The sequence below is a fragment of the Aethina tumida genome, chromosome 3 (genome assembly GCF_024364675.1).
Source record: "Aethina tumida isolate Nest 87 chromosome 3, icAetTumi1.1, whole genome shotgun sequence".
NCBI lineage: Eukaryota > Metazoa > Arthropoda > Insecta > Coleoptera > Nitidulidae > Aethina > Aethina tumida.
This window is the reverse complement of record NC_065437.1, coordinates 19,134,002-19,155,509: the sequence shown is the minus strand read 5'-3', so window position 1 is coordinate 19,155,509 and position 21,508 is coordinate 19,134,002. Positions and strand designations below refer to the sequence as shown.

The 21,508-nt window shown below is 33.3% G+C and overlaps 3 protein-coding genes across 7 annotated transcripts in view; 1 reads left to right on the top strand and 2 right to left on the bottom strand.

The window, feature by feature from the left end:
* Positions 1 to 3,806: 3,806 nt before the first annotated feature.
* LOC109593871 (collagen alpha-1(I) chain-like) lies at positions 3,807 to 11,197 on the bottom strand. Its single transcript, XM_020009001.2, has 19 exons — positions 11,159 to 11,197; positions 9,703 to 9,917; positions 9,317 to 9,628; positions 8,891 to 9,261; positions 8,531 to 8,836; positions 8,287 to 8,395; positions 8,038 to 8,225; positions 7,516 to 7,983; positions 7,252 to 7,413; positions 6,827 to 7,024; positions 6,618 to 6,771; positions 6,148 to 6,533; positions 5,768 to 6,020; positions 5,483 to 5,715; positions 5,034 to 5,430; positions 4,680 to 4,976; positions 4,450 to 4,622; positions 4,177 to 4,395; positions 3,807 to 4,115 (listed from the first exon to the last, which is right to left on the bottom strand). The coding sequence occupies exons 2-19, from the start codon at positions 9,914 to 9,916 to the stop codon at positions 3,969 to 3,971; spliced, it is 4,587 nt and encodes a 1,528-aa protein (XP_019864560.2). The 5' UTR covers position 9,917; positions 11,159 to 11,197; the 3' UTR covers positions 3,807 to 3,968.
* Positions 11,198 to 14,962: 3,765 nt separating this feature from the next.
* LOC109609699 (ubiquitin-conjugating enzyme E2-17 kDa) lies at positions 14,963 to 17,346 on the top strand. The gene is made up of 3 exons (XM_020026418.2): positions 14,963 to 15,195; positions 15,304 to 15,589; positions 16,827 to 17,346. Exons 1-3 carry the CDS (start codon positions 15,152 to 15,154, stop codon positions 16,950 to 16,952), a joined length of 456 nt encoding a protein of 151 aa, XP_019881977.1. The 5' UTR covers positions 14,963 to 15,151; the 3' UTR covers positions 16,953 to 17,346.
* Positions 17,347 to 17,618: 272 nt separating this feature from the next.
* The window catches only part of LOC109593866 (uncharacterized), a 34,983-nt gene continuing 31,093 nt past the window's right edge, over positions 17,619 to 21,508 (bottom strand). For 4 of the 5 annotated variants that reach the window (XM_020008992.2, XM_020008993.2, XM_020008994.2 and 1 more), the window contains 4 exons: positions 20,754 to 21,497; positions 19,952 to 20,700; positions 19,347 to 19,526; positions 17,619 to 19,269 (listed from right to left, as the gene is read on the bottom strand). In XM_020008992.2, coding sequence (XP_019864551.1) covers positions 19,092 to 19,269; positions 19,347 to 19,526; positions 19,952 to 20,700; positions 20,754 to 21,497 — 1,851 coding nt within the window. In that variant the 3' untranslated portion in view covers positions 17,619 to 19,091. Of the gene's footprint in view, positions 19,270 to 19,346; positions 19,527 to 19,805; positions 19,839 to 19,951; positions 20,701 to 20,753; positions 21,498 to 21,508 lie in introns of those variants that run through there. The other variant, XM_049964141.1, reaches the window with a different exon arrangement.

The following is a 21,508-nucleotide window of genomic DNA, read 5'->3' as shown; positions in this document are numbered from 1 at the left end:
ATAAGTAAAGTGAAAACGATTTTCAGTCCCCCATTCAATTGGGTCCTGACCCGGAGTCTTGGTCATGGAACCACTAAGCTCTACTAGGCAGCTTTGCAGCAGCAGTGTGTCAGACCTGACATTGAAGAGGTGCACTGTGAATAGTTAATACTTTACTTGGATAAGTGGAGTCGCGAGTCCAAAATGTGTACGTTAATATTGAGTTGGATTCTCAATCTTGTTGTTAGCTATGTTAAAGGATAAGTAGTTTTGCAACTTCGGAAATTGACTTTTATTGCTCTTCAAAATTTGCGATATTTTATGGTCCTTTCGAAAGTTCTTTCCTTAATTGAAACATTTAGGCAAGATACCTTTTTTATTTTCTCGTTGATTGGTTACTAGAAAGAGATGCGCAAAAAGCTTTTGTGAAGTCCATGGACGCATCTATATTATGATTATCAATCATTGGTATCATTGGAAAAACGATAAAAGAACAGAGATAGGAATTAATGGTAATAAATAATAATTTTAATTTTCAAGAAAAACAGTAATTTTAATTGATTATTTGTGAATGATTTCAGGTGGTTTCTGAACAAGACTAATTAATCGAGCAATTGGCATCGCAAAGTGAGTTTTTTACATATTACAAGTTTTGTTACCGTAAAATCAATTTTTAGGTTGGTTTTTAACGACACATATTTAATGTATTAGCTTTAGATATAACAAATTAATGTTTATTGATTGATTATTGAAGAAATATTTTTTTATCTTCAGAAGTAATCAAAGCCATTAGAAATATAAAGAAGTAATCTTTCCTCAAGTTTTAACCATTAAAAGGGCATTTTTAAGTATTTAATACTCTATTTGGATAAGTAAAGTGAAAACGATTTTCAGTCCCCCATTCAATTGGGTCCTGACCCGGAGTCTTGGTCATGGAACCACTAAGCTCTACTAGGCAGCTTTGCGGCAGCAGTGAGTCAGACCTGACATTGAAGAGGTGCACTGCGAATAGTTAATACTTTACTCAGATAAGTGGAGTCGCGAGTCCAAAATGTGTACGTTAATATTGAGTTGGATTCTCAATCTTGTTGTTAGCTATGTTAAAGGATAAGTAGTTTTGCAATTTCGGAAATTGACTTTTATTGCTTTTCAAAATTTGCGATATTTTATAGTCCTTTTGAATGTTCTTTTTTTAATTGAAATATTTAGGCAAGATTCTCTTTTTATTTTCTGATTGGATACTGGAAAAAGATGCGCAAAAAGTTTTCGTGAAGTCCATGGACGCATCTATATCATGATTATCAATCATTGGTATCATTGGAAAAACGATAAGGGAACAGAGAGAGGACATTCATGGTAATAAACAATAATATTGATTTTCAAGAAAAACAGTGATTTTGATTCATTGTTTGTGAATGATTTCAGATGGTTTCTGAACAAGACTAATTAATCGAGCAATTGGCATCGCAAAGTGAGTTTTTCTACATATTACAAGTTTTGTTACCGTAAAATCAATCTTTATGTTGGTTTTTAAAGACACATATTTAATGTATTAGGTTTAGATATAACAAATTAATATTTATTGATTGATTATTGAAGAAATATTTTTTATCTTACAGAAGCAACCAAAGTAGTTACAGAAGTAATCTATCCTCAATGTTTTAACCATTAAAAGGGCATTTTTTAAATATTTAATACTCTATTTGAATAAGTAAAGAGAAAACGATTTTCAGTCCCCCATTCAATTGGGTCCTGACCCGGAGTCTTGGTCATAGAACCATTAAGCTCTACTAGGCAGCTTTGCAGCAGCAGTGCGTCAGACCTGACATTGAAGAGGTGCACTGCAAATAGTTAATATTTTACTTGGATAAGTGGAGTCGCGATTCCAAATTGTGCATTTAATATTGAGCTGGATTCCCAGTCATCTTAAAGTAGTAGTAGTAGTTTTGTAGTTTCGGAAACTGAGTTAGATGCTCATCTAAATTTGCGATATTAAATAGTCTTTTCAAATGTTCTTTCTTTAGTTGAAACGTTTAGAGAAGATTTTCTATTTATATACTCGTTGATTGGGTACTCATCTAGCATATGATGACCAACAATTGAATTACTAAATCATTAAAGGTAATAAATAATAGTATTATTTTTCAATTAAACAATGATATTAATTGTATGTTTGCAAGTGATTTCAATTGGATACAGAACGAGATATGTTAACTGGGCAACTAAAGACGCAAATTAAGTAAGACATTTTTTGTCGTCAAATCAACTAAGATTTATTTATTAAATCAATATTTTTTGTTTCTAATCTTGCAGAACATGTCAAAGCTGTTAGAAATATAAATAAGTAATCGACTCTCAAAGTTGGATGCTCAATTTGCTTGCAAGTCATATTAAAGGATCAGTAGGTTTGCAGTTTCGGAAATTGAGTTTCATGCTAATAAAAATTTGCGTTGCTAAATAGTTTTTTCGAATTTTCTTCCTTTAGGTAAAACGTTTAGAGAAGATTTTTTATTTGTATTCTTGCTGATTAGATAGTAGTAAGAGACGCAAGTCCATGGACGCATCTAGAGTATGACAACTGATATCATTGGAAACTGTGATGACAAACAACAATGCCAAGAATTTTTAAGGGCACTTGTTCGGTTAGCTTTTGCGCCGATTACGCCTTTGTAAATTCCGTCTGAACTATTTTGATGATTTCAACTTCTAAAGTCAATTCAGAATAGGACAATTATGTATATACTGTTAAAATTTAAATTGTATCAATGTATCATGTGTGTATGTATCATCATATACATTTAATCGATTCTTATTGTTTTAACTATAAAATATAACATCATTTAATAAACACACATAAAAGTGTTCCAATAAAAGATCTTTGAAGACTGTGTATAAAACGTGAGTAAACGTTTAATATGTATAAAATCGTTGGCGTTGTTCGTGAAACGAAATCCGAATAATGTAAACGTAGTCCTTGTAAGATGTAACGTAGCACGTATAATGCAATTAATTTTGAGCTGGATTCTCAATCTTGTTTTTAGTCATATTAAAGGGTAAATAGTTTTTAAGTTTCGGAAATTGAGTTTGATGCTCATGAATATTTGCTATATTTAATAGTCCATTCGAATATTGTTTCTTTCTTTAGAAGTTGTATTTGATACTGATCAAAATTTGCGATATTTCAAATGTTCTTTCTTTAAACATTTATATAAGTTTCATTATATATTTTCTCGTTGAACGGTTACTGGAAAGAATACGCAAAAAGTATTCGTGAAGTCTACACGAAATTATGATGATCGACCACTGATATTATTGGAAAAACGATAAGGGAGCAAAGATTTTAAAGTAAATAGTTTATATTTTATATATATTGTAAACAGCAATGAATAGTTCTCGACCATTGCTTTGGATGAACTAATTACCATGTAATTATAATACTAATAAATAAATGGAACATTATGTTGATTTTATTTCTCTTTTTCTTAAGATTTATGAATTGATATGATTTCGTAGATTTTGAACAAATTTGGTGATACTAATTGGTAGTTATAAGTAATATGGAATTATTCAAGCAATTTATTAATTTTCTTTAAATTAATATTAACTGTAATATTCATTCAGGAATTACAAATACATTAAATTTAAAAAATCATTGTTAACACGCAAGGGGACGAAAATATAACTTTTATGTGTACGATTTACGTTTCGTTTTTTCATTTTTTATGTACCCTCCAGAATACCAAGTTGTGTAGGTGATTCGTTTTGCTCAGCATTATTTCCGATCACATGTAACATTGATGATATTAATAAAATATAAAAGAAACTCATTCTTATAAGTACTTAAGATTAATTTATTTTACACTTATTATTATAGCACCATATAAAAATCTTATAACAGAGAATGTATCATATTTTATATTACACACATATAAACTTTCTTTCACATGTACATTGGCAGTGTAATGTTTCTTAGCTAATAAGAAATTTAGCTAATAGAAGCACACAGGTCCTATTTCCACCCAGAAGGCATGGTTAGGATCACTGAAGTCTCTTACAGCAATATCAGTGATGGGCAATCTTTGAGGCTTATCGGTGATGTAGGTTAAGATTGATTCAGCCCACGTTCCTTGACGATACTGCAATAAAATTATAAGTGCGTTTAAGACCATTTACATATATTGTCAATATTTATCTTACCTTGCAATCATCAGTAATAGCTTCGTATCTAAGTTTATTTCCTTTAGGGGTTATTTCAATATCATTCCAACTCATCAATTTCAAACCTCTTCTGAAAGTGTGTTTCGTAACATCAAAGTAAGCTACAGAATTTCTGCAGTGGTATGTAACATTTTGTTGGGCCTTTGAAGACAACAAATGAAGGAATCCAATTTGAGTGCTGTCTGCTTTGTAATTGATCTGGGAAAATAATTATGTTTGAATATTTTAATGATAGTGACATTTAAAAATTACCTTAACTCCTTTATCGATTTCTCCTAACCATATTTCCTGATCGTGACCCATGTATGTGATTTCTTCAGATCTAGTTGGTTTTGGCATAATACAAGTTGCTTTCTTTTCCATGTCACAATGTACCAAGATGGCATCCCTGGGATCTCCTTCATTTGGATCTACCCAGTATTGACCTAAAGCAATAAAATAAAATTATAATTACATCATATTTGAAAACATAAAACTCTTACCGCTCTGAGATTCTGGATAAGCAGCAAGAATATCTCTACAGGTCTTTCCTGGTGTTTTCTTTTCACCATTTGGTTTTTTGAACTTTTCAAAGCTTGTTTTCAGTTGCTCGTAAGCCTTAAGTACAATTTCTCTAGTTTCTTCTTCGGTAAGTTCCTTTCCAAAGATTCTAGCAGGTTGATCTCCCAAAGAATCAGGTCCCTTTTGGTTGTTAATTTGACTGTGAGATAATAAAGCAGCCAAACTAGCAGCGTCATAACCAAGTCCATCTCCAGGTGGTCCAGGAGGGCCAGGAGGTCCTAAAGATAAAATGTGTATTGTGTACACAAAAAACAACTTTTTAAATAATTGTTTACCTGGAGGTCCAGGTGGTCCAGAATGTCCATCGTTTCCTGTCTCTCCGCGTGGTCCTGGATTACCCTGAATACCCTGAGGTCCTGGACTTCCATCTCTTCCAGGTGGTCCTCTTGGCCCTGGCTCTCCATCTTTGCCAGGTAATCCTTGGAATCCCATTGGTCCTTTCTCGCCAGGAGGACCCTGGATACCAGGCAAACCTTGTAATCCCATTAAACCACGATGTCCCTTGGAACCCTTCATTCCTTCAGCTCCACGTTCTCCTTTAGCTCCTTCCAAACCTTGGATACCTTGTTTACCGCGTTCTCCAGGCACTCCTATAACACCTTGTGGTCCAGGTTCACCCCTAGGTCCACGTTCTCCAGTCATTCCTACTGGTCCAATTGGTCCTGGTGGTCCCTAAGTTACATAATATGGTAATATTTATACCGTAGATAATGTTCAATCTTACCGGTAATCCTGGAGTTCCCGGATTTCCTGGTTGACCTGGGGATCCCTGAGGTCCTTTATCTCCTGGTCTTCCTGAAATACCTGGTGGTCCAGGTTTTCCAGAAGGTCCTTCTGGTCCTTGATCACCACTCGGGCCTGGTGGTCCTGGAGGACCGGTAAATCCAGGTGGACCTGCCTTTCCTTCAGGTCCTGGTTTTCCTGGAGCTCCAGTCTCTCCGACAGCTCCTCTCAATCCTAAAATTTTTAGGTGATGAATGCTTATAAAGGAATTATAAATTCGCTATACCTCTAAGTCCAGTTGGTCCTGGTGGGCCAGGCAAACCAGGTAATCCTCTATCACCAGGTGGTCCAATTGGGCCGGGTTGACCAATAGGTCCCGGTGATCCTTCAGAACCGCGTTCACCTTTTGCACCTTCAGGTCCAGGTAATCCTGGATGTCCTTGAGGACCTGGTAATCCTACTCTGCCAGTATCTCCTTGCGCCCCCTTAATTCCTGGTAAACCTTGCGGACCTGGTAGTCCGGTACTTCCAGGTTGTCCCTACAAGTTGTGATTTATACAATTTGTTGTAATGTTGTGTATTAAAAATATTTTGTATTTGTAATATATATAATAATGAAAAAATAAAATTTAAAAATACTTGTGCAATTAAATTTAATCTACGTACCGCAACTCCTGGTTCTCCTGGCCTTCCCGGTGGACCCATTAATCCAGCATCACCTCTAGGTCCAGCTTCACCTCTGGCGCCTTTAGCTCCAGTAAGACCGATAGGGCCTTGAGGTCCTTGAGGACCTGGTCGGCCAATTGCTCCTGGATTTCCTTGTTGACCTTTCATTCCAGTTAATCCCCGTTCTCCTTTGATACCAGGTAATCCTACAAGGCCTTGTGGGCCGGGAAAACCTTGCAGACCTTGAGGGCCTACTTGACCACGTTCTCCTGGACTTCCAGGTGCTCCTGGTTCTCCTGGAGAACCTGGCGGTCCTTGTTCGCCTCTCTCAGCTGGTTCGCCAGGTGGACCTGGAGGGCCCATTGGCCCCTGAAGACCCCTCTCCCCTATAAATTTTATATATAATTAATTAAATTAATTAGAACAGGACCTATTAAATTATATTATATAATGAAATTTTATTTAGTTACCTTGCCTTCCCGGTGGCCCTTCTGGACCCATTGGGCCGTAAGATCCTCGTTCACCTTTTTCACCTTGTGGTCCAGGTTGTCCTCTCAGCCCAGGAAGACCTACTAAACCTGGTGGTCCACTGTGACCTTTAGGTCCTCTCAAACCTTGAGGTCCCTAAAATAATTTTATGTTTCAAACTTTTGCACTTACACAATTTGTGTAAACTTACTGGTGGCCCATCAGGTCCTTGTTCACCTGTTGCTCCTTTTACTCCTGTTAAACCGGTCAATCCTTGAAGACCACGTTCTCCAGGAAGACCACGTTCTCCTCTAGGTCCAGGATTTCCTGCTATACCAGGTGGGCCTTGTACACCTGGTTCACCGTCTTTTCCTGGTGCACCAGGATTTCCTTGTGCTCCTGGCAGTCCCTTTTAAGTGTAAAGGTTTGGTAAATATTAAAGTTAGGAATACGCAATTTATTTCAATAACCAATTATTCATGTGACTAATACATTCAGTTAAATGATATTATAAATGTCACTTATAACTCTTATTTCATTTTTCAATCAGCAACCGAATTACTCAGATTGTGATCTTCTTGATGCATTAGTGCCAGCTAATAATTACGTGAATAAGGTTATAATCATGAATCTTACTTGGAATCCTCTAGGTCCGGCTACGCCTGGTGCTCCCCTTTCTCCATCAGATCCCGGTGGCCCAGGTGGTCCTTGAGGGCCAGGTTGTCCATCTTTACCGGCATCTCCTCTAGGACCTTGTGCGCCTGGAGGACCAGGTTCTCCATCCTTTCCTGCTTCGCCCTAAAGATTAAATTTAGCCATCAACATAAGCCACATATATTTTAATTGCTTAATTGAAAGATCTTTATATAACTTTAATATTGTCGGCTCAGTTACACTTACTGTTAAACCTTTGTCTCCCTGAATACCCATAGGACCGGGAAGACCTTGTAATCCTTGTGGACCGGGCTCACCAGGTTTTCCATCAGCCCCAGGTAATCCTCTTTCTCCTGGACCACCGGGTTTTCCTGGTAGGCCTGGTCGCCCGGTTAGACCTCGCAGTCCTTGCAGCCCAGTCTGTCCCGGTCTACCAGGTTCTCCTTGAGAACCTTTTGGTCCACTTGGGCCTACCGGACCTCTATCACCAGACTGTCCCTTTGGACCAGGAGCACCATCAGGACCCGGTAATCCAGTCACACCTGGTAATCCTCGTTCTCCTTGCGGTCCTTGAGCACCAGCAGGTCCCCTCATACCTCTCTTGCCTCGTTTTCCTTCAGGTCCAGCTACACCAGGCAAACCTCTGGGACCTGGGGCACCAGCTTCTCCCTTGATACCACTTTCTCCTTTATAACCACGTTCTCCTGGAGCGCCCTTTAATTTCAATGTTATTATAAATTATATGATCTTTTATTAATTTATATTTACAATATTTCCTTTAGCTCCTGGTTGTCCAGGACTTCCTGCCAAACCAGGTGGTCCTCTAGCACCAGGGAAACCGGGAGGGCCCGAAATTCCTGGTGATCCAATGTTTCCTTTTTCTCCTGGATATCCATCTTTTCCTGGTGGGCCAGGGGGTCCAGATTCTCCTGGTTGTCCGGGCCTTCCACTTTCACCTAAACAACATACACACACAAATAAATACATACACTCATAATATTAATTACAGTTTAATACCTCTTGGTCCTTGCAATCCTTGACTACCTTTGGGGCCTTGAGAACCCTGATCTCCTTTAGCACCGGGGCTTCCGGGAAAACCTGGAGGTCCGGGTTTTCCAATTGCTCCCTAAAAAGAAACTTTATTTTATAATCTGATAAAATTAGTGTTAAGTTTGATCATTTGAATTAGAATATAAAATTCAAATATGCATTGACATAATTCTAGATGTCTGACAACAGAAATTAAATGAATAAAACTTACTGGTAATCCAGGTGGTCCAGCAATTCCATCCAATCCTCTTAATCCTGGGGGACCAGGGGGTCCTTCTCTGCCTCTTTCTCCTCGTGGTCCTGCAGGTCCAACTGGACCAATTGGCCCCATTGGTCCTGGACTACCTTGCGATCCTTTTTCACCCTGTGCACCTTGTTCTCCCTTAGCTCCGTCCAACCCTTGGAAACCTCTATGTCCTTTTACACCTGGTAAACCTGGCATTCCTGGCAAACCTCTAGGACCTGGAGGTCCAGCAGCCCCTGGTTGACCCATTTCTCCGTCTTCACCATGTTGTCCCTAAAAATATTATGTTAGGTTTGTTGTAAGAGAAACAAAATTAAATGTTATTACATCTTTTCCTTGTGGTCCCGGAAGTCCTCTGGGTCCTACAGGACCTGGGGGACCTGGCTGTCCGGGTTCTCCGGTGTCACCACGGGATCCTTGAAAACCTTGAGGGCCGGGTGGTCCGGGGGGGCCAGGTGGCCCACGGGCACCAACTGGTCCAGTCTGGGCCTGCAAATATTGGAACGGTTCCGGAAATGAAGGTCCTTTATCGCCACTAGCTTGCGATAAAGCTAATTGCTGATAATAAGCAGATAAATCAGGAGCTGGTCCTGGTGGTCCTGGAGGGCCGGGAATGCCGGGATTTCCGGGGGTACCAGGTAAACCTGCCTCTCCTGGGCGTCCTGCTTCACCTGGGTAGCCAGTTTGTCCACGCTCTCCTACAATAATAATTTATTTATTGAATGTATTTAACTTAATTTTAAAGATATTAACCAGGAATGGGAATAGTTTCATATGCGGGCGGTATTACTGGTGCTGTGGCTCTTAGACATTCATCGTCGGTTTTGCATTGAATTTTACCCCTGACACAGGTGCAATTTGAGCACTCTCCTACTCTCCATTTTTCTTTGTCCTGATATATTCTTCCATCTTGTCTACAGCTTGGGGCTGGTGTGGGAGGAATAATATGAAGATCAATGTTAGCCGTAGGTTCTGGAGTAGGTAATTCGTCATCTGGCTGAACATATATTTCTGTTGTGTCTGGTCTTTCATCTGGTGGCTGTGGTGTTGTAATGGATCCACCAGCTGTAAAAAATAATATATTAATGTGTGAAAATTTTGGTGAATACACTAACACAAATTCAAGGGGTTATACTTACGTCTTCTGTTGTCGTCGTATTCAGTGTATTCATTGTATTCATAATCCGTTGGATAATCATCACCTTCAGGTTGTTGGTTTTGTATGCCCCCTTCAGGTGTGTCAGCTTGAGGTCTCTGCTTTTTCAATTTGCTTCTTCTGGTACGGGCTTCAGCCGTTGTCCCCAAGAAGGTGAGCGCAATAAGCGCCACCCACAGGACTTTATTATAATGCATTCTGTAATTATAAATATTTATTAATTATAATTAACAATTTATTATTATTATTAAGTTCATAATCAAATGATCATTTTTCATAATTCATAATAATTATAAGGCTTATAAAATAAACAAAATCAAAAACCATTGACCTTTAATTAGGATGATTAAGAGAATCTGGTTTAATAATTGTGTTATTTTTACTTGACCATTATTTTTAACTCTAACGCATTTTAGGCAGTTAATATCGACCATTAATAGTTGATTGAACAACTCTAGGACAAGCGAATTAATATGGCCTAAATATAAGCATTTAAATTAAACATTACGTACCATGATGTCGTTTATATTTTAGCCATAAATCAATTCAATGTGTTAAATAGAAATGACAATGGCACGCAGTTTACTTTTTTAAAGAAGAAATTTATATTAACTGATCGAATTGAACCCATTTACATTAATCTTAGTATTTTGAATATTCCAGTTGCAGTAATTATAAATAAAAATGTCAAACATTTTCATAAAAATATTCCGATCTGGATTACTTCTGAAGGAAATGTTTTAATTTAATATAAATGTTTAAAATATTTTAAAACAGAAACTAGACGATAATGGGCACTGGTTGGTGCTTAAATTTTAAAAATAATATTTTCTTATTACCACCATCTTATACAAAATTGATCATCTAAAGAAATTCATATAAATATCATTCCCGATCTAATATAATGGATTATTTTTGTATAACAGATATCTTACAGTTAATTGATCAGCTAAAAAAATTATGAATTTTCATTACAATTATAACGTAACAGATTTACAGACAATGTAAAATTTGTGTGGGTATGTGTATTTCATGAAAAATATTATTAGCCTGGATAAAATAATAATAGAAAATTTTTGTTCAAATAATACTAAATGCAAAATGTCTTTTATAAATAAGGTTCCATTACAAACGTTATTTTTTTTGTGAATTTAGATTAATTATATTAGAAAATATATTTATGTTTAATGACTATAAACGAAAAAAGACATTTTGCAATTATTATTTAACCATATTAATAATTGAATTAATTTAAATACAATTTGATAAAATATTTCCACTTTTTAATGTTTTTTCATGAGCCGCAGTTTAATAAATTTATCGCAAAGTAAAGCGCGTTAGAGATAAATGGTCACCACTTAATCCCGTTTCCACTAATAAATAAGTATAGTCCACATGTCACTTAAACACAACAGAATGATCACAAGCAAGATACACACCTTGTAGGGTCCCGAATGCCCCGTTCCAGGGCACGCACTATTAACTTCCTGGTGTTAGCACATCTATTTATCTACAAGACTATTTGGCGGGGATAGCACATATCACAAATTAATTAATTAGTATGCGTATGTCTGTCGCCCCCTCAGCACATTTGTTTTATTCCTCAATATTTAATTCGTATACGTATCTGCAAAAGTGCTTACCCAAGAAAGCACGACGACAATTCTATTTTAAAATGACTAAAAATGTATTTGATCCGTTAATTCTGAGTATGAGTTTTGAATGAAATTTGTAATGTTTTAAACATTATCATATTATGAAAAATTCTATTTGACGTACTAAACTAAACATCCTTAGTTTTAAGTTACTAATAAAGGTTACTGTTAAAATTTACGAATATATCTAATAACTAAATATTACAAGTTCTGAGTGATACTAATTTTATTTCTATTTCAGATTCTATAAAACTACTGATTTATTTTTTTCCTGCGTCAACTATTAGTATTAGCATATTTCAACTCATACCTTCTCCAAATTTTATTTTCATCGTAAAAAAAATGTTTTAAACATATTTGTTTTCTTATGTGCTAGTTTATTAATATTTAATAATAATTAAAAAACAATACTTACAAACATATAATAGTATTTTAGACAAAAAATATGAAATCAAGTTTTATAGAAGAAAATCTTGTAATAACTACTGAGTCAATAGTGTTTCATAATTTGAAAAAAAAGACTGTATTTTTAAATAAAATGCAAAACTTGAATAAGCAAATAAGTCAAATTTTAAATTATAATTTTTTGCATCAGCGCATTCGCCAAATTTTATATTGGCATGTTATTAAATGGCGAATCTATTTAGCATACAAATTTGTAACTATGTACTGACAAAATTTAATAATCATTTATCTCCATAAAACTTGAACCATACATTTCAATTTATATAGATTATCTTACAAATATATTATAAATAAATTCAATAAAAAATCTGTTACAACAATTTAAAAAATATTCTAACTTTATTAATAAATAATATATATAATTCTTAGACTAATTAAATCTGTTATCAAAAATAATATCAAATAAGATAAACTTGCATTCGAATTTATGTTTGTTGTAAAATTATAGCTGTACATAATAGTGAACATCTCGTGCAATACACTTATTAAAACCTGCACAAATACGGAATCGCCTTCTCAGAATATTTAATTAATTGAACACAACCAGCATAATTATAAAATAGAGCATTGCCTTTGTTTATTTTGCATCAATAAAGACTATTAAGCTACTTATGAAAATTTTGTTGTATTATATTATGTTTCAATATTATTAATTCTCTTTAGAATAACTTTATTTTATTAATATGATATTATCATTTAGGTTTTTAAATACTTCAAATTATATTTTAAGTATGTACATGAGATTGTAAATTTTATTCCACACATCGTGGACCAATAATATGTATTTTAAATAATTTGGCACCATCTAAATTATTGCGTTAATTTATTTAATTGTCTATAATCAATATAAATAAGCTATAAATTGTTACAATAAGTTCCAATACCCGAACTACCAAACAGAATAATCGATTATGCAACTTGAAATTAATCAAGTGAATAAAATTTTCAACACATGGTGGATTCTAAATATACTCTGATATTATCATTATGCATACTATTAATATGAACTATTGTAAGTCACTAGGTTAATAATTTATACCATAAAGTGATGTAAGTTAATAGTAAAACACTTGTCCCAACTCGAAACAGTCCTGCAAACCATGTGGCTCTATTTATCATTTAAGAATGCTTTTAATGCAATCAACAGTGACAGACGAAATTTGTTTCTGAAGCTGTACTCTGAAATTAGATATACAAAAAGAGACTTTTTATTCATCTTTTTAGTAGATTAATTTTAGTAGATACTCAATATATTTTTTCATTTCAATATTGTGTCTTATTAGATTAGATCAATTTGAAACTCTTACCAAATAAAATTAAGCAAGTTCTTAAGTCAATTTTAAATTAAAATTAATATTTATTAGAATAATTAATTAATAGATATTTTGGTAAAAGAATTACCAAAAATAAAAAACCTTAATAATAATAATAACAATATTTTTATAAATGTTATTGAGTAAAATAAAAATAGCTATTAAGATTTTTTTATTTGTAGATACTAATATCGTTACATCGTCAATAAGTTTTGACCTACTAGCGTAAGAAATTTAGACTGGGATAGTCATTAAGAAAAACGATTACATCATATCTGAACATATGCATGCAGCTTCCTAGTTGTATCGAGTTGTAATTTGAATTATGCCTTTAAATGTGTCATTGCGAACATGACCTGTTTTATAAATAATGTATCTACAATAAAGTCATTCATGTTCATATTTTTCGGTCATTGTGTTTAAATTTAAAGCAATTCAAGAGTTTCACTAAAATAAAAAATTTAAATGATGTATGATATTTATTTATCAATTTATCAAAGAAGAAAGAAAACACACTCCTCGATTTTTGTAGTGGATAATTTGATTTCATATATTAAATAGATTCAATTTTGACCTGTAATGTTATTTGAATATATGCAGCTCTAGACCATAACTGTTATAAATTTATTTTACTATTTATATATTTAATAGATATATTTAGTTCACTCTTAATTTATCTCTTGTTTAACAACGCAAAATATTTCAAATAACACTCTTTTATTTTGAATATTTTTCCTTTATAATTATATCCATATGTATAACGTCACACACGCTGTGGTAAGACAAGAATTGTTATTGGCAAACTGGTAATATCAATATATGAACGACATTGTGATGGTCGACAATGAATTATGACCACAAGGCAGGACCGTTTCTGATTAATTCTGTTAAACAAAATCACACATCCTCTACATTCAGGCTTCGTGCAGACATGAGTGTAAACAACAGAAGAAGCTTGCATGAAGCTGGTTTTAGAACAAGAAGACGATTTCAATATCCTTTGTTTAATAATATCACTAATTAGTTAGTGCAGAATTTCGTTATTTCACTTGAATATACTAAGGAGAGGAAGCTGGAGCAAAAGAGAACCGACCAATTCCTGACTGGATAAATGTAGCAGTCAATAACCCGTTTTTTTATTTAATTGTTTATTTTAATTTTGTTTAATTTATGCAAGAGATTACATTGTATATCATTGCCTGGAAAATATTGTTTGCTATTATTAAGAGCGTAATACTAATCAATACACATGGCGAAAGATAATTTAACATAATATTGATAATGTAAGTTTACTTAAAAATTTAATGATTGTACAAAGATTTAATTTTATATACTGTCGTATTTGCATTCAGTTAATTAATTTCACAAAACACTTGTACTCTAATTGTACTAGATTTTGAAAATTTGTCAATTACTTTTCAATAGGGGTCGGCAACCTTTCGGCGGTAAGGCCTCATAGTGACAAAGTGAAGAAAGAGCGGGTCGCATTTGTCCATAATTTTCCCATAATTATCCCATATAATACTCTCATTTACAAAACGTGCCGCGGGTTGCAAAAATGAGAGTGGTTGCCAATCGCTAAATACTGTAAGTAAGTATATAGATATTAATAGGCACTTCGACACGTACAAAAAACTATTTGAAAATGTAATACTCAATCGCCATCTATAGAAGAGTAGCTAAACCATAGACTTACACGTAAGATATAAAGATTCCTGCAATCTGTCTCATTGACTTAACAAAAGATTATTGGGGATTCGCAGCCAATCTTTAGTGCTATTGCAAAAAAATCCCTATTGAAATAACCTATTCATCATTCAGAATCTAGTGCTATTTTTGTTTATTAGTCGTCTGCAATCGTATGTCATGCAAGTACATTTTCTATTGTGTATATCGGACGTTGAATAAATTAAAGGATAATAGTAAATTCTTGTGTTTTCGTAAATCTGCTACGCTTTGAAATCAATTTAGATTAGACTAACATTATTCTTATTGTAAAATGTCTACACCAGCACGACGACGCCTTATGAGAGATTTCAAACGGTTCGTAACACTCTTTTAAGTAATTTCGTTTTATTGTACTTTGTCCGTGAACAAAAATACGAGACCTTAAACGCGAATCTGATTACAAACGATCCCGTTTTTTTGTAGGTTACAAGAAGATCCACCCACTGGTGTTAGTGGAGCCCCAACTGATAATAATATTATGATCTGGAATGCCGTTATATTTGGACCTCATGATACTCCATTTGAAGATGGCACATTTAAATTAACTATTGAATTCACAGAAGAATATCCTAATAAACCTCCCACAGTTCGATTTGTTAGTCATATGTTCCATCCCAATGTGTATGCGGATGGTGGTATCTGTTTAGACATTCTACAGAACAGGTGGAGTCCTACATACGACGTATCCGCGATTTTAACTTCTATTCAAGTAAGTAGGTCATTGACTAGAAGGCATAACCTTCACCTTAAAATTTTCATTGTGCTAATAATATTAGGATAATCTGATAATAATGAATTTAATGCAAAATTATCATCAGTGGACAAAGGGTCAGTTTAAAAATGTTACAGAGTTGAGCTGTAGTCAAAAAATATTAATGAAGACAATAAATATTAAATTGAATGTTTCGATATTGACTGTCTAAAGTTACTAAAACAAAATTCTGAATTCTGAATACTTTGTTAAAAGAGATAACTTTAGAAATATTTCTTTAAAAAAATATTGGATGAATGACCTGTAAGAATATCTCATAATTATTAATTGACCTTATATAGTTACAGGTTAATTTATTGATTGATAATTGGTATATTTTTATTAATAATCATAGTTTATGGGAATTTGGTTTATATAGTATTTATTTGGATTCAATGTGTGTTTTAATGATATTTACGCTCACACGATTTAGTTTTATAATTACGTTATTAAATATGCAATTAAACCATTTTCTTTCTAATTTTATTATTGTTTTTTTTTTTAATGTTGTGAATTATCTATATCTGACGTCAATATTTCTATAGATAATAAGCAAAATTGATCATTAACACACATCTGTTATCATTCAAAATTCATGTAATGATAAAAAAAGTATGCTTAAATTGCTAATTTTTTAAATTACAGTTTGTGACCACATTAATACATACAGAGTTTTCAAAATATTGAAGTCTGAATTTATTCAGATCAAACATATGATACAGTTGAGTTAAATGAATTTTTAAATTCTTGTTAGTTGTTATAGAAACAAGAAATAATATTTTTTAATTTTTTAAACATATAATATTATTAAAGAAAAATTTTATAAACATTCTAGTATTTTTTTTTTGTTTTTATATAGATGTAAAAACAAGAAACTATTAAATGTACATTTTAAAATATACAATTCAATAAAACATTAAGTATTGTTAGCTTAAATTATTATCTTTTATTAAAAAAATAAAATAAAATTTTACTCTATTACTTTTTTGACAAAGAAAACATAAGAATTATTAATACAATTTTTAATATAAATAAAATGACGTGTTCTATCGATTTTCGGGAATTCCAGTGAGTCATAATTTCAAGTAAATGTATATGCGTCCCTTCTAGCGAGTGAAATCAAAGATGAAATTAATAAAAATAAATTCTTTTGTTTTTTATTAAGATAACCTTGATGTATTTGTGTTTGTTTCAGTCTTTATTGAGTGATCCAAATCCAAACTCACCTGCGAATTCAATGGCGGCCCAGTTATACAAAGAAAATAGAAGAGAATATGAGAAAAGGGTAAAAGCATGTGTTGAACAAAGCTTTATTGACTAGCCTCTCATGGCTAAACATTACCTGAATGCTAAAGTGTAATTTGTTGCTTCAAAATTGCAAGATTCACCATTAAAAAATAATTTATCATAGTTCAACTTCTCAGTTCTGAAATATCATGGTTAAATTAAGTGTCAAGAGACCTATACGATTAGTACGTTACAATTAAAATTGCTGTTCTATTATTCCCCTTTATGTATTTTCATCCTTAGACGAAGAAACTCCATAATGATTTATTTAAAACTTTCTTCAGTCAGTGTTTTCCTGTGTTACATTAATATATATATTGTCTCTCTTTTTTGCTTTTTAATCACTTTTCCGTACTGCCTACCTTCATTATAATAGGTAGTTAAATGTGTTATATAATTACGTATACTTAATAAATTATTATACTATACCACCTGTTTTCCTTATCCCTGTAGTAATTGCCTAATTTGTATTATATATCCGAATTTGTTAGTTTAATTAATATCAACAACCATATAAAAAACACTTAATAAATAAATCTCTGTACCTAACGAGACTGATTTAAACCCGTTTTTGTTGGTAAGAACTGGTTTAAAATACTAATTTTAGTTTTTGCGAACTTACTTTATCATTTTATCTTACATTTTGAAAAAACAAAACAAACATTATATTGAGTAAAGGAAAAATAAATAAAAGTCACTGTTATTTTATCGTTATAATTTTTATTACGAGTGAATTACACTTTTCTATTTTCTATTATTATCCTAAACCTAATATATAGATTTATACATAACTTAAATAATGACGAGGGTGTTTATGGCACCTAATGACGAAACAATAATAAATGTAAAATTGCTTCCAACAGTAAATAATTCATTGGAATATCGGAATTCGTTCGATCGAACTTTGGTAATATATACATCACAATCGATTCAATATATACACATAAATTAACTTAATGAATAGTACTGTAAATAAGTAATTATTAGTTAAATGTTTAACTTATTGATTTACAATAAACTATTACAAAGGCCTCGGTCATACATTTTTTGGTATCTTTACACATTTTTATTATTATTTGATGCTGTTGATTATTTAAATGTTCTAGATTAGACTAATATACATACAGCTACGAAAATTACAAGAAGCTTTAATAAAAAAATCTATGTATCACATTCGAACAATATACATTCGATAATATCAATACACCACAACAAATCTACGCAAAGGAAATGTTAAGCAAGAAATATTAGTAGGAAGAGAAATGTTAGTTAAATTATTCGAGCACTGGTTGGATCCACAGGGTATTTATAATACTCTGGCCACTTGTATGCTCTTGTGCTACAAATGAAATCATATATTCGTTCTATCCCTGAACATACCTTTCAAATAAAACGTGCTTTCTACACAGTCTGACTTATACTGAGGTAAGTACAAGACATCAGTGAGAAATCAAGATTTATTTTACTCGTATCAATTGTTCACTTAAGATGCTGCTCGGTTTGTTAACATGCACGGGAATGGATAAAGGGAAGGGTTGTTAAAACGGGTTTCAGCATCAAAAGTAAAATCGAATACAAATACCGAATTAATTTGTTTGGATTGGAATGTATTGGAGAGGTTTGTTAGTAATGTATTCGTCAACTGATACAAATAAATTAAATCGTTAAAAGAAAAGAACCCAACCACCGATTCGAAGTAAAAGAGTCAGGTGATATGTTAGTAATTTTTTGTGTAAATCTGTTATAGTGTGCCAATTATGGCAAACTATGTTTTTTCAGTTTGTAAGAGAAACTAAAAAAATAGAGTTTGACATAATGTGAACAAAAATATAGTATTGTATCATACAAGAAAAATTAAAGCAAGCTAAATATTTGACTATTTAAGTACTTTTAATGTAGTAGATAATATTTTCGTTCAAAAGCAGATTTAAAAATTAAAAAGTTGTATAACTTTATAAATAAAATTCGATAATATCAATAAAATAAATATCAACATGCTCACAACAATAATAAGCAGCAACAATTGGTAATACTCATATAACAATATTACTCCAAACTAGCAGAGTTTAAAAATACACCCTATTTAAATATTTAATACATCACAAGTCCAGTCTGTATAAAAATTTACAATTCAAAAGCATTTTGGTTATATTTACATTCTCGTAAATAAAATTCAGAATCTACCCGAGTCAGCTATTACAGCTGACTTAGGTACTAAACCCTTTTGTGTACCCCTGCAACATAACAACCATTTTTCATCTACTTCTAAAACAACTTTGAGCTTTTCTCCCTCATTGAATGATAAGTGTCCACTCTCTGAGGGCAATCTATGTGACAATGTCCTTACCACTCTGCAAGAATAAAATATTTAAATATAACAAATGTTCGATTTGTAACAGAATCAACAATCAACAACAATAATACGTACTTTGGTGTAGTAGTTCGGGTAACTGGTTTTCGATTTAATGAACTTGAGGCTGCCCTTCTTGGAGGTGTAACCTTTGTATTTTTTCCATTTGGCGTCGTTACCTTATACGGTAAACTGCTAGGTCTTGATACATTCCTTGGGGTGTCTTGAGGGTTATCCAACTGATCAACTCTGCTAGTTCTGAAATATAAAGGATTATATTTTAAGGAATATTTAAATGGTAATTAAAAATAATTGCGGCAGCCGAAGAAAAATACTTGTATTGCAAAATTCGCTAGAGATTTTATATCGGAAGGCCAAAATGGTTATTTAAAGCAAGGTATAGTATATTATATTAAATTTTTTTGTAATATTGGTTTCAAATATAAATTTATTAATTGAAAGCTGTGTAAGAATTATAGCGAAAATTGCAAACATAGAAACATGCATTGTTTCATTTTTTCATTATAATGAACTTACTGCTTAAAATTACGAAAATAACTGCATCATCATCTGTAAATAATATTAATTTTCGATTTATGTTAATCAAGTATAAAAATAATATTTGTTCAGATTAAAACTTAATGTGTAATATAAATATGTTAATTCTTATCAATACTATTTACCTTGGACCGATTTTCTTTGCAGGCGAATTCTTAACACTAATCTTGGATGGGGCGGGTATTGATTTTCCAGGACCTGGTGGTGTGACTACTTTTTTTACATTCTTCATATTGGACATAAGTACGGGAATTCCCGATTTTACGGGAGAGGGTATCAACCTGGGTATTTTCGATTTGTTTGGAGTGCTTGTAGGTGACAAAGGAGGTGATTCTTGAGAGTCCTTGCCGCTCAGCATTTCCCATTTTTGTTGTAACTTCTTAAAACGTTTACCGTTCAACGGTTTTTCATCTGAGAAGTTGGAATCGAGCGATTCGGGTTGTTCTTCTTGCATTACAAGCGTTAACTTTTTATCCTCTGGTTTGGCGTCTCCTGACGAGCATGGTGTTTCCAAGCTGTCCGTATATTCCTCCTCTTCCTTTGCTAACCTATCATAAGCTTGATATAGTTTTGAATTCAAGGCGATTCCCGACCACCGCTTTTTATCTACGCTGGTAACGTCTTCTCCTAATTTAAAACTGGGCTGTGACAGAACTCCAGGTTCTACACATGACCTTGGTCGTTCTTTCTCTCCTCGGCATTTTACTTTGCAGGACGAATTTACCAGATCTGGCATAACTTCATCATACAGCTGATAATTTCTCACAGTTGTAGCTGCCGAAATTTCATCTGTATCTGAGTTTGATCTGTTACTGTGAGATGATAATCCAAGTTTAGCCGAGTTGAATTGTTTGAAATTTGGTGAAGGTGAATGCTGGGAAAAATAACAATTAACTAACGTAATATATATACAAAATCTTTACTTACCTTATGAGTAGGACTCACTGGTTGATGATAGGAATCCATCCTTTTAAAGCTCATGTGCAATTCCCTGTACTCGTAAAGTAAATCCAATTGGAATGGCAAGAATGCTAGTGGTCTAAGTGCAGCAATCATATTGTCTAAAAGAGATCTAATGTTTGGTCCCCCAGTATGAGACATCAGTAGTAATGAATCTCCAGTGTAATGCTTCCTTAGCACACTTTCCCTTGTTCTCAGGTAACTGGTCCAGGCATCCAGTGACCTGACATTAAGTAGTCCGAAAACGAACGCATTGAACTTGACTAGACCTTCGGTAATAATGTCTTCGCTGTTGATGCGCATTACCAAATCATTTAAAGCTTTAGTCAGCGGGCCTTGTTGAGCCGAAGCTTCAACTACTTGCCAGACGGAATTATTGATAGCACCAAAGCTAGTTTCCAAACTGGGTTTGAGACCGTCGCTTAATACTGCGTACAATGCCGGACACAAAGTAGTCAAAGCCAATTTAGCACAAGCCGGATTCATTGATGAATCTCCTAATGCGTTTAATTCCTGTTGATTCGAAGCAGGTGAAAAGTGATGCATTAGTTGCTCTACTGCGTCAGTTACGGCCCCTATCAGGGAACTCTTTTGTACAAGACTATTGTGTGGGCCAATTTTAGCCAAATGGACTGGGGTAGTTTGAGGACTAGAATAATTTGGGCTGCCTTCACTTTCTTCACAAATAGGCATATCAGCAAGATTTTTAGACTGAAATAGTT

Coding starts and splice junctions, on each gene's coding strand:
- LOC109593871 (XM_020009001.2), bottom strand. CDS start 9,916: ATGCATTATAATAAAGTCCTGTGGGTGGCGCTTATTGCGCTCACCTTC. Junction 9,262..9,316: donor TGAAACTATTCCCATTCCTG/GTTAATATCTTT, acceptor TTATTATTGTAG/GAGAGCGTGGACAAACTGGC. Junction 4,623..4,679: donor TTATCCAGAATCTCAGAGCG/GTAAGAGTTTTA, acceptor TTATTGCTTTAG/GTCAATACTGGGTAGATCCA.
- LOC109609699 (XM_020026418.2), top strand. CDS start 15,152: ATGTCTACACCAGCACGACGACGCCTTATGAGAGATTTCAAACG. Junction 15,196..15,303: donor CTTATGAGAGATTTCAAACG/GTTCGTAACACT, acceptor GTTTTTTTGTAG/GTTACAAGAAGATCCACCCA. Junction 15,590..16,826: donor CGATTTTAACTTCTATTCAA/GTAAGTAGGTCA, acceptor TGTTTGTTTCAG/TCTTTATTGAGTGATCCAAA.